The sequence below is a fragment of the Myodes glareolus genome, chromosome 4, assembly GCF_982192425.1.
Source record: "Myodes glareolus chromosome 4, mMyoGla1.1, whole genome shotgun sequence".
Taxonomy (NCBI): Eukaryota; Metazoa; Chordata; class Mammalia; order Rodentia; family Cricetidae; genus Myodes; species Myodes glareolus.
Window position 1 is genome coordinate 2363284 of NC_142029.1, and position 12774 is coordinate 2376057.

At 46.3% G+C, this 12774-nt stretch overlaps 1 protein-coding gene across 1 annotated transcript; it reads left to right on the forward strand.

The window, feature by feature from the left end:
- Positions 1-1126: 1126 nt before the first annotated feature.
- Cyp8b1 (cytochrome P450 family 8 subfamily B member 1) lies at positions 1127-3109 on the forward strand. The gene has a single exon (XM_087905121.1). It carries the CDS (start codon positions 1201-1203, stop codon positions 2716-2718), a length of 1518 nt encoding a protein of 505 aa, XP_087761247.1. The 5' UTR covers positions 1127-1200; the 3' UTR covers positions 2719-3109.
- The last annotated feature ends 9665 nt before the right edge of the window (positions 3110-12774 follow it).

The following is a 12774-nucleotide window of genomic DNA, read 5'->3' on the forward strand; positions in this document are numbered from 1 at the left end:
TAGAGCACCCTGAATAGCAACTCCAACAAATTTTTATAGGCAAAAACCAAAACATTATCATAATGGGGACCAGTTACAAAATGTTTGGACATAACATAAGCATATTGGGTCAGTCCCGGGCCGCAACTGTCTGTTCCCTCTAATTTTCCAGAAATATCATAAAAATGTTGACATTGCCCACAAACTTTATCTGTCTCAGTCTTGGCACCAGATGCTTCCTGATGGGTGAGAGGAACATGGTACTGTGGTCAAGATGCAAGCATGGCTGTTATGGTTATTTTGCAATTTTTGCAAGTTTTATACTTCTCTTTTTCCTTGCTGAATGTTTTTTATCTAAAAGCAATTGCAAACAGACTTTTCACCGCCCCCCCCCACATGAATTAAAAAAAATTGTAATAATCTGATGTCCACCATGAACCCACACACACACAAAATAAAAAATTATAAGAATTCAATGTCAACCATGTACCCCCAAACACACATACTAAATAAAAAAAGGATACTGATGTCAACCATGTACCACACACACACAAAATAAAAAATTTGTAAGATACCAAAGCCAACCATATACCCCACACACACACAAAATAAAAAAATTGTAATATGCCAAAGCCAACCATGTACCACACACACACACACACACACACAAAATTTAAAAAATCGTAAGATACCAATGTCAACCATGCACCACCTCATACACACTAACAAAATAAAAAATTTGTAAGATACCAATGTCAACCATGCATCACCTCATATACACAAAATAAATTTTAAAAAACCATTTAAGATGAAGGTGATGTGTACACTTAGTGGAAGAGCTAGAAAACAAACTGATGTGTGGGTGAACGAGAGTGTGGGCAGTCGGCAGGGGTGGACTCAACACAAGCTCAGATACAGCTTGTTGGATCTGAGAGGCTATGCAGAATGGACCCTATGGCCACAGTCCTTCTGACCAGCCCCTCCTCCACTTGCCTGCCAGGCTCTGCTGTGTCACATGTTAAGCTGGAATTCCATTTTTCTCCCAAGTGCCAGCTAACTAGGGGTTATTTACCATACATTTCACAGAACAGAGCAAGGTCCAAGGGTAAGGGACCTTTGCCTTCCTGACTTCCAAAGGCCACATAAAGCAATTCCAGCGGCCGAGAGCTGACAAGTGTTGCACTGAGAAGACTGCATGCAGAGCTCAGCTGGAGTCTGGCCATGATGCTGTGCAGTCCGCTGCTCGGAGTCCTGCTCACCGTCGTTGTGGGCTGTCTGTGTCTGCTCAAGCTGCTCAGGCACCGCGGGCCACGGGAGCCACCTCTGGACAAGGGTCTCGTGCCCTGGCTGGGCCACGCTGTAGCTTTCCGGAAGAATATGTATGAATTCTTGAAGGGGATGCGGGCCAAGCACGGGGATGTGTTCACGGTGCAGCTAGGAGGCCAGTACATCACCTTTGTCATGGACCCCCTGTCCATTGGTCCCATTGTTAAGAACACACAGAGAACACTAGACTTCAGAGAGGTTGCACAGGAACTGGCGCTGAAGATGTTTGGATATCACTCCATGGGTGGGGAATACTGGATGGTACAGTCAGCCAGTACTAAGCATCTGATGGGACAAGGCATGGAGGACCTCAAGAAGGCCATGCTGGACTGTCTGTCCTTGGTGATGCTAGGGCCCAAAGGCCCGAGTCTGGATGCCAGCTCCTGGCACGAAGATGGCCTTTTTCACTTCTGCTACAGCGTCCTGTTCAAGGCTGGCTTCCTGAGCTTGTTTGGCTGCACAAAAGACAAGGCGCAGGATCTACTTGAGTCCGAGGAGCTGTTCACCAAGTTCCGCAGGTTTGACTTGCTTTTCCCCAGGTTTGTCTACTCTGTTCTGTGGCCCCGGGAGTGGGTGGAAGTGGGACAACTCCAGTGTCTTTTCTACCAGAAACTCTCTGTGGAACAAAACCTGGAGAAAGACGGCATAAGTAACTGGTTAGGCTGCATGCTTCAGTGTTTGAGGGAGCAGGGAATAGATTCATCCATGCAGGACAAATTCAACTTCATGATGCTTTGGACCACCCAGGTGAACATAGGGCCAACCTGTTTCTGGGCCCTCATGTTCTTGCTGAAGCATCAGGACGCCTTGAAGGCCGTACAAGAAGAAGCCACCCGGGTCCTGGGTGAGGGCAGGTTAGAAGGCAGGAAGTCCTTTGCCTTCACACTGAGTGCCCTAAAGCACACGCCAGTGCTGGATAGTGTGATGGAGGAGACCCTGCGGCTGGGCGCTTCCCCCACCCTCCTTAGGATGGTGCAGAAGGATTATGTCCTAAAGATGGACAGTGGGCAAGAGTACCAGATCCGCCGTGGAGATAAGGTGGCTCTCTTCCCCTACCTCTCGGTGCACATGGACCCTGACATCCATCCCGACCCCACAGTCTTCAAGTATAATCGCTTCCTCAACCCTGATGGCACCCGGAAAGTGGACTTCTACAAGTCAGGCAAGAAGATCCACCATTACAACATGCCTTGGGGCTCAGGTGTCTCCATCTGCCCTGGCAGGTTCTTTGCCCTCAGTGAGATGAAGATCTTTGTCCTACTTATGGTTATGTACTTTGACTTTGAGCTGGTGGACCCCGACGTGCCTGTGCCCCCTTTACACCCGAGGCGCTGGGGCTTCGGCACCTCACAGCCCAGCTATGAGGTGCAATTCCGCTACCGCCTGAAGCCCATGCATGCAGTGAGCTCATGAGCCCGACCACACCCTGCAGTCCAGAGTGGCACCAAATAGCCTTTCTTCTGGCTCTGTGGCACCCCTGCAACCCCTAGGATCCCTGCTGTCTTGCCCTTTAGAAATCTCATGGGTTGTAATGCTCTGTGAAAGATGCTGTCTCCCCAGGGATTTTCGACAGACCCTTCTCTTAGAGGAGCACCCACAGACAGCTCAATCTCAATCTGCATTGGGTGTCTCATCCTGGAGGACAAACTGAGCTCGCTCGAGTCAAGCAGCATCTGGCGAATGCTGTCTCAAACCCTACTGCCCGCTCTATTCGGTGCCCATACTCTGCACACTGGAGGTGTTGTTCGATGTTGTCGAGCCATGTGTGTAATTGTTCCTAATAAACCGGCTAAGAGAAAGCAAAGGGTTGAAGTCGAGGCTTGTTTTCTGGCCTGTATCTCTTAGCCCAGAGTCTACAAAGAACTAGAACTTAAACAATTTCAAAGAAACTCACCGGGTGCTTTGCGGTATTGGGGTCATGTCAGCAAACTCGTGGGAGCTTTTGAAAGTGTCCTAGCCACAGTTTAAGGGCTCTGGAGCCAGGCGTGGAGAATCCCCACATCTGATACAGGAGCCCCTGGAGGTTCCATGCCCCTTTCTCTTCTCTGCATCGTCTCCCCGTGGCTTCCAGACTACTGGGCTGGCTTTCTATACCTCCCTATCTTCTGTCTCTCTGTCAGATCACACAGCCCCTCGGATATGCTCGGGCTGTGTGGAACTCACAGTCCATCCCACGCTCTGGTGACCGACTTCCTTCTCTCTGGATGCCGGCCAATGCAGTCAACAATCTCCAAAGTTCAGAGAGAGATTCCACCTCAAACTATAAGTTACAGGGGCTAAAGAAGTGACTCATCAGTTAAAAGCATTTTTGCTTTCTCAGAGAACCCAAAGTCAGTTCCCAGCACTCACATCAGGCTCACAGCCATGTGTTACTCCAGTTCAAGGTGACCCAGTTTTCTGGCTTCCTGCACTAATACACAACACACACACACACACACACACACACACACACACAACCTAAAAAAACAATAAAAATAAATCTTGGACATGGGATGGCAGCTCAGAGGTTAAGAACATCGACTGCTCTTACAGAGAACTCGAACTCAGGTTCTGTTCTCAGAACCCACATGCTGCTAGCTCACAACCAGCTGAAATTCCACTTCCAGGAGATCCAATTTTTTTTATTTATTTTGGCTTCCACCAGCACTAGGCATGTATGCGGTAGACACACATATAAGCAGACAAGCATGCATATACATGAATAAAAATAAAGTAATATATAAGAAAGAAAGGGTCACTGTGGCAAATTTAACACTAAGGTGAAGATTCAGCAGAGGAAGATACCGATGTCAACTATGTAACCCCTGAAAGAGCCCCACCCACTGGGTGCAGGCCCAAGAGGGAAAAGCCCTGCAACTCAATTAACCAGTCCAGCAGATGCAAGAAGCAGGAGGCTTTATTAACAATAGTGCCACCGGGTTTCTCTAGTCTCCAAAGAGGTAGCGCACCCTGAACACCAACTCCAACAAGTTTTTATAGGCAAAAACCATAACATTATCATAATGGGTACCGGTTACAAAATGTTTGGACATAGCATAAGCATATTGGGTCAGTCCCCGGTGGCAACTGTCTGTTCCCTCAAACTTCCCAGAAATATCATAAAAACGTTGACATTGCCCACAAACTTTATCTGTCTCAGTCTTGGCACCAGATATTTCCTGATGGGTGGGCAGAACAGGGTCCTGTGATCAAGATGCAAGCGCGGCAGTTATGGTTATTTTGCAATTTTTGCAATTTTTATACTTCTCTTTTTTCTTGCTGATTGTTTTTTTTATCTAAAAGCAGTTGCATGCAAGTTTTATACTTCTCTTTTTTATTGTTGATTGTTTTTTATCTAAAAGCAATTGCAAACAGGCTTTTCATTCCCCCCTTTTTCTTATATATGGCTTTAATCACGAAACCATATAGTCCTACAGTTCTGTATCATATTGCCTTGACATTTGATATTATTGTGTGAGCACTAGGGCTTGAATTATTAATAACCTATCTTCAATAAATTGAAGTAAGAGGTTTATTATGCAGGGCCCGAAGGTGAGCAGAAGCAGTAAAATGACTAATGGTCCCTTGTAGTAGATACAAGGGTCGTCAGTCAGGGGGATTTATCGAACCATCCCTTAAACCATCCCTGCTGGGCCTCATATTCATTGCACCTCTGCTTGAGGTGTTACCTAAACTTAGCCACGGAATCCCGCATGACCACAAAATGATCAACATAGAAACAACATTCTTCTTTAAGGCAGCACATAAGCCCTATTCTTTAAGAAATAGCAGATCCAGCTCCCTCCTGTTTTGTAAGACCATTTCAGATAGTGAGGTAAGGGATTTTTCTAACAGGGAGATGGAGTTTCGAGGGCCTCCGGGTCTGCGCTTATGATTGACTGGAGGTGGGCCAGTTGGCTTCCCTGTATCAGTGGAGCAGTTCCTGTTCCTATTCCCGTGGCCACCTCTCCTATTCCCAACAGCAAGGCCAAGTCTCCCTTGGAAAGGTTTGATATCTGGTTACCTAAGGACTGATGGGTTTGAGGCACCGTTTCTAAACATATTCCTTGTCCTTCTATCTGAGGGAGGGTGAAAGCCAGTGATAGACCAGACCATATCCCCCGTTTGGGAGAACACCTGCCAAGTAAGTTGTTTAGGCATGTGAGGGCTTCCTGAGACCCTCGCATGCAGGGCAAGGAGGGTTAGGGTCATGAACAATGCTAAGCCCTGATAAGTCTTATCTATAGCAGGTTTTGAGAACATTGATCTTCCATTTTGGGTCAGAGGTTGACTGTTGTCCTGGTGCAGCCACCTTCATGTGGGATGCGTGGATCCAGGCCACAATTCCGTCTACTTTGAGGGTTGTGGGGGTTGTCAGGAATATGGTGTAGGGTCCCTTCCAGCGATTTTCCAGGTTCTTAGACTGATGTCTCCATACCTAAACAGAATCTCCAATTTTAAAAGGATGTGGACAAACAGGAGCCGGGCTGGTGTCTTTATTGGCAGCAGCCAGGGGCTTCCAAATTTCTTGTTGCACAAACTGCAAGGGTTGGAGATGGGTCTGCATAGTAGGGGAGTTAGCATAAGCAGCAATATCAGAATCAAAGCACGATATAGCTGGTGGTGGCCCTCCATAGAGGATTTCAAAGAGGGTGAGCCCATGAGGGCTTGGTGTATTTCTGGATCTGTATAGGGCCAGTGATAGGAGTTGAACCCAGTCCTTAGCACCACTCTCTAGCGTCAATTTAGTTAAAGCCTACTTAATTGTTCTGTTTGTTCTTTCTACCTGTCCTGAACTTTGGGGTCTGTATGAACCATGTAATTTCCAATCAATCCCCAAAAGCTTGGCCACCAACTGACTTACCTGGGAGACAAAGGCTGGGCCGTTATCTGACCCGAGTACCTTAGGCAATCTGTACCGGGGAGGGGGGAAATCATCTCCTCCAGCAGTTTCTTGAGCACAACCTGTGCAGTTTTCTCTTTCATTGGGAAAGCTTCCACCCATCCTGAGAAGGTATGTACAAAAACTAAGAGATACCTGTAACCGTACTTCCTGGCTTAATCTCAGTAAAGTCCATTTCCCAATGGACTCCAGGCCTATGTCTCCTTAGCCGAATTCCTTTTTGTCCAATGTGCCTTCCAGCATTAACTTGGGCACAGGCTGTACATCCATTTATGATTTGATGAATTAAATTCTCTTTTTTAGGTATATAGCTGTTCATCTCTTCTCTGTTTAGAAGGGTGGACATCTTTTTCACACTCAGGTGAGCCAATTTGTGAAAATGGGTATTCCATTGCTGCAATAGGTCACGGCCCCATAAATTCACTGCAATATTTGCTACATATGACCTTAGTTTTCCTATTTGTCCGTCTGGACCTATACAATTGACCCATCTCGTGCTTTGTCTTACTCGAGATAGGGTTCCAATTCTTAAGAAATGAATATCTACCTCCTGAAGAGGCCAATGAGGATGCCAAGTCTCTGGAGTAATGATACTTACATCTGCACCTGTGTCCAGTAAGCCAGTAATAAGTTTGCCAGTTACACACACTCTTAGCTGTGGTCTTTGTTCATTCATAGAAGTCTGCCAGAATATTCATTTACTTTGTCCTCTTAGATTTCTTGATTCATTTACCACATTTAACTCATCCTTTAGGCCGTTATTGCTTTTAACAGCAGGCATGGGGCATTCTAATTTCCCTGAAGAGGCATGTTCTCTGCAGTGATCGGAAATGACTGGGCCACATTTTCCGGGGGCCTTCGAGAGGCCCCCTATTGAGTTTCCGGATGGCAACGGGTTGCCCTGTTTATCTCTTGTTGACCTACACTCATTCGTCCAATGCCTGCCCTTTCCACATCTCCTACATAAACCTGAAGGCTGAGTCCTCCTATTCCTGTTTTTCCTAGAAGAGGCATTATTCCTGGAATTCCATTGTCTGCAGTCCCTTTTCATGTGTCCCATTTTGCCACAATGAAAGCATTTTGTAATCTGATGTCTCCTTTTACCTTTGGAAATTGCTTCTTGTACCCACGTTTCATTGCCATAATCAAATGTATCAACATTCATTGTATGTAAAACCCATTCATCCAAAGGTGCTGATCTGAGCTTTAAAGGCCCCAGGATCCTTTTGCATTCTACATTGGCATTCTCATATGCCAAAGACGCAATTACTATATTTCTTGCTTCTGGATCAGGTATCTCTATTTGTACAGCCTTACTTAGTCATTGCAAAAAGTCACTAAAGGGTTCTCTCTGACCCTGTTTGACCCTGACATACGAATCTACTCTCTGACTTGAGTCTTGAACCCTGTCCCAGGCCCTTAGAGCTGCTGTAGCACATATGGATAAAATGTTTTCATCATAAAGAGCTTGTTCCTGAGGATCAGAGTAAGGTCCTTCCCCTAGTATTTGATGTAGAGAAACCTCAATTCCTTTCGCTGATTCTTGTTGTAAAAGTCTGGCCTCTTGTTTGAATAGGCATTTGAAATGCCATAAAGGTCCGTTCTCGAGGACAGCTGATGTGAGCTGGTTCCAATCTTGAGGGGTGGCCCTGTTGCTCAGAGCCCAGGATTTTAACATCTCCCTAACAAAGGATGAATGTAGTCCATAATTCACAATTGCTTGTTTAAATTCTTTCAGATCATTCATACGTATAGGCTCCCATGTATGTTCTTTAACGACCTTAGGGTTTTTGGAGCCGGTTATCTTTTCTGATGTTATTACTGGAAAGGCAGGTATAACTCTATGTAGACTGAGAGTTTTTTGAGGTGAAGGTTGCCTTTCTACCTTTAGCTCCTGTTCATCAGAGTCTATGATTTCCTCAATCTTATTAAATCTGCTCACCATTGCCTTCTGTAAGTCCTGAATCTCCTGTCCAGTATTATGCTCCAAAGCCTTCATTAACAATTCTAAGGCATGGAGCTTGTCCGTCAGAGACACTATTTCCTCCTTGGACACAATCGCCTTCATTGATAATTCCAAGGCATGGAGCTTGTCTGTTAGACATACGATCTCCTCCTTGGACATAATCCTCATGGCATGTACTGTGCCTTCTTGTATGGAAATCCTGTCAATCTATCATACCCTTTTGATAAAGTCCGATTTTCACATTCAATGGTTATAATCCTCTCAGCTAATGTTTCAGCACTTACAGTCATGGACTGGAGGTTATGACTCCAGTCCCTCCTCCAGAGCAGTGAAGCTCCCTTCTAAAGAAGCAATATCAGACTGTACCTTCTTGATATTTTGGTCAGTCGACCGAGTTATATCAAACAAAGATCTAGTCTCCTCCTTGAGAACTCCAAACTCTGATCTAGTCTCCTGCTTGAAAACTCCAAACTCTGATCTAGTCTCCTCCTTGAAATCTCCAAACTCTGATCTAGTTTCCTCCTTGAAATCTCCAAACTCTTTTTTGAGGAGGTTGGTATCAGTCTGAATTGTTCTTAAGGTTTTAATCTCTGCCCTCAGCATTGTAGATTCAGTCTGTAAGGACTGTATCTTTCTTATAAAATAGCCAAACACCAGAAAAGCAACAGATTCCAGGAATAACAAAGTAAGAGGAATATCTGAGACATCCTTCAGAATATCCTCCATAGTGCAATTAAAAAAACCATTGAACTTTTGGATAGTAATATTTTCTGACATTTTCAATCAAAGGAAATTGTACTTGTATGTATGTATGTATGTATGTATTTATTTTCAACCGAAAAGAAAAATCTTACCTGTAATGACCGTTGCCTGCCAGTAGGAGGTGGGGCGCACCTGAATCCACGTGGCAGTGGTGTTGATTCAGGATGTAAACTCTAGAATATATACACTCAAATCCAGAGGTTAAATCCACAGATCACAAAAGGTCAGAGAGCTTCTAGTGGCCAATAAACAAGGCAATAAACAAGGCCCTGCTGCTCTGTTCAACCCGATGCAGAGGGTCGTGACACAGCCACTGCGCTGTTGCTAAAGAGGCCTAGTGCTTTGGGCCCCATGTCCCTGTGCTGGGATTAAGGGTCAAGCTGCTTGCAGCACTCCTAATCAGTTATGGCGGATGGCAGGGGTTTCAAACAGCTTGCTGGAACTTCAAAGGGAGCTTGCGCTGTGAGCTCTTTGACTCACGTTGCAAGGAAAAATTTAAAAATCCGTGCCGAACAGGGCAAAGTAAACCGGCAGAGACTGTCCGGACTTGTGTATCCTGGGAGGCCAAGCTGGGGGTGGGAGGTGGGGCGGTTCTTAAACCAAACGCTGGGCGCCAATTATCGGCGAATCAATCCCACACCAGTTATGTTTTAAGGGGTTATTTATTTTGGGGGGTAAAACTTACATACACCATAAACCGTCAGTAAGGGAGCCTAGTCACTGGAGCAGGAGCCGGGAGCTGGAGCCGGGAGCAGGAGCCGGGACCAAGCGCCAGAACCAAGAGGGCCTGATCCAGATCTGTGTCTCTTTTTAAAAGAGAAATATACCACGCCCCAGTGGGCTGGTATTTCGGCGGCTATTGGCTGACGGAATGGAAGTCACTCCCCGCTGCACTGTGGGCTTGTGCTTCAGCGACTATTGGCTGAGGCAGCGGAAGATACTCCCACAACACCTTCTGAGGCATTACAGTCTTTCTTTGATATATCCAGCTGTGGCGTTCATGGTCATAGTCAGCACCAAGTTTTTGTACTATGTCCAAATCATTGTCCTCATACTCGGTGTCCTGATCAAGATTTTGGCTAGCGGGTTCAGATTCTGCTAGGATTGTTACAGTCAACAGCTGGGGCTGTAGGGCAGTTCATTTAGCTGTCTTGACCACCATACTATTTCCTATCGCCGTAGGAGTACCTCCCTTCTGATGTCCTGAACAATGGATAATGCTTAGCTTTCTAGGGAGAAACACGGCCTTGAGTAGGGCCAAAATCTCCAATCTGTTTTTATTTTCTTTTCCCTCTGAGGTTAGGAGACCTCGCATCCTATATATTTCCCCATGGACATGGGCTGTAGCAAGTGCATATCTGCTATCAGTATAGACATTAAGTCTTTTACCTTCTCCAATTGAAGAGATTGTGTCAGGGTGATTAATTCTGCCCTTTGTGCAGAGGTACCTGGGGGTGAAGCGCTGGCCCATATGAATTGTTTGCCATCCACCATTGCTGTCCCTGCTTTCCGTTCACCGTCCAACAAGTAGCTGCTTCCATCTGTGTACCAAGTGATCTCTGAATCCACCAGAGGCTGTTCACTCAGATTGGGCCTCGTCCCATGTGCTTCTGCCAGGATCTGCTGACAGTCATGAGGTGCCTGCCCTCCCGGACTGGGAAGGAGTGTGGCCAGGTTTAAAGTGATAGCCAGTCCGAACTGTACTCGGTCGACGTCCAGCAGCAGAGATGGGTAATGTGTCATTCAGGCATTTGAGAGCCAACAATCTGAGAACTGGCAGACAATGGTTTCTATGGTGTGGGGTGCTATTATAATGAGGGGCTGTCCCAGTGTCAGCCTGTTTGAGTCTTTTATGAGGGTGGCAATGGCTGCTACCATCCACAGACATGGTGGCCACCCCAATGACACATGGTCCAGTTTCTTTGAGAGGTAAGCAATTGGCCTTCTCCAAGGACCTAGCTTCTGGGAGAGGACACTCTTTCGCAAACCCCTTTTTCTTGTACACAAAAACTTCAAAGGGCTTTGGCACATCAGGGAGCCCCAGGGCAGGGGATGACAATAGAGCTCTTTTGATAGCATCAAACGCCCTCTAGTGGTCCTCAGTCCAGACAAAGGGGGTTCCCTGCTTGGTCAGTGGAAATGGGGTGCTACTATCTCCACAAACCCCAGGATCCAGAGTCTATAAAACTTAGAAGTCCCCAGAAATTCCTGCATTTGTCTGGGGGTCTGAGGAACTGGGATGTGGAATACAGCCTCTGTGTGCATCTGTGAGCCACCTTTGTCCATTTTCCAGCTGGTACCCCAAGTAAGTGAGTCTGGTCCAACAAATCTGTGCCTTTTTGGAGGAAGCACGATAACCCAGTTCTCCTAGGGTCTGCAACAGGGCCCCCATACCTGTGATACAGTCCTCCTCAGAGGGAGCTGCCAGTAGCAGGTCATCCACGTACTGTAGCAGGATGACGGTTGGATGTTGTTTTCTGAAGTTTGCAAGGTCTTGGTATAGAGCTTCATCAAATAAGGTGGGGGTATTCTTAAATCCCTGGGGTAATCTGGTCCAAGTCAATTGCCCCGATATCCCAGTCTCTGGATCCTTCCATTTGAAGGCGAACAGCGGTTGGCTATGTGGGCACAGTCTTAGGAAGAAAAATGCATCTTTCAGGTCTAATACCGTGTACCAGGTGTGGGATGGTGGCAAGGTGCTCAGTAAATTGTAAGGATTGGGCACCGTTGGGTGAATATCTTTCACCCTTTTGTTAATTTCTCTCAGGTCCTGCACTGGTCGGTAGTCCCCTGTTCCGAGTTTCTTTACAGGCACCAGAGGAGTGTTCCAAGTGGAGTGACAAGGTGCCAGAATTCCCTGGTCCTAAAGTCTCTTTATGTGAGGCCTGATACCTTGATAAGCCTCATTTGACATGGGGTTTTGTTTTATAGATACAGGAGTTGCTGAGGTTTTTAAATTGACAATAATTGGAGCTGTCTAATGGCCAAGCCCATTCCCCCAGTTTCAGCCCAGGCCATGGGATATTTTTGAAGCCAGTCCTGGAGAGCCTCAGTCTGGTCTTTGAGGGGCTGCTCAAAGAGCTCATGTTTGTCCTCTAATCTCACAGTTAAAAGTTGAAGGGGGCTTCCATTAGGACCTGAAACTATGGCTCCTTTTTTCCTGAAAATGAATTTGAGCCCCCATTTTGGAGAGTAGATCCCTTCTGATTAAGGGGTAAGGGCAATCCAGGACATGGAGGAAAGAATGGGTTACTTTACAAGAGGTGAGGTGTACTTTCTGTTTGGTGGTCCATCGATATTGTTTTCCTCTGGTGGCTCCTTGTACCCAGACAGTACTCTCACTTAAGGGTCCGTTGGTTTTGTTCAAAACCAAATGTTGTGCCCCGGTGTCAACAAGGAAAGTTATTGGCTGCCCCCCAACTTGTAGGCTTTTCCAGGGCTCGTTGTGGGGGTGGGGCTCCTGGCCCGGACTGCCCTAATCTTCATTCAGGTCTAGAAGCTGTGTAGGCTTTTTCCTTTGATCTTTTGGTCTCTTGGGACAGTCTCTGACCCAATGTCCTTTCTCCTTACAGTAGGCACATTGGTCACGATCCACCTTGGGCCGCCTATTGTCTCCCATCCTATCTCGCCTTTCTGACTGTAACATGACAGCCGGCTTGTTGGGATACCTGTCCCGCCTGGTACCCCACAACCGGCATACCCCAAGAAAAATCACACACAGGATTGCATAGATTATAAATTGATTGGCCCATTAGGTCAGGCTTATTATTAGTCCTTGTAACTTCTATTAATCCATTATCGCTATCTATGTTAGCTACATGGCTCAGTACCTTTCTCAGCGTGGCAGCTCACATCTTTT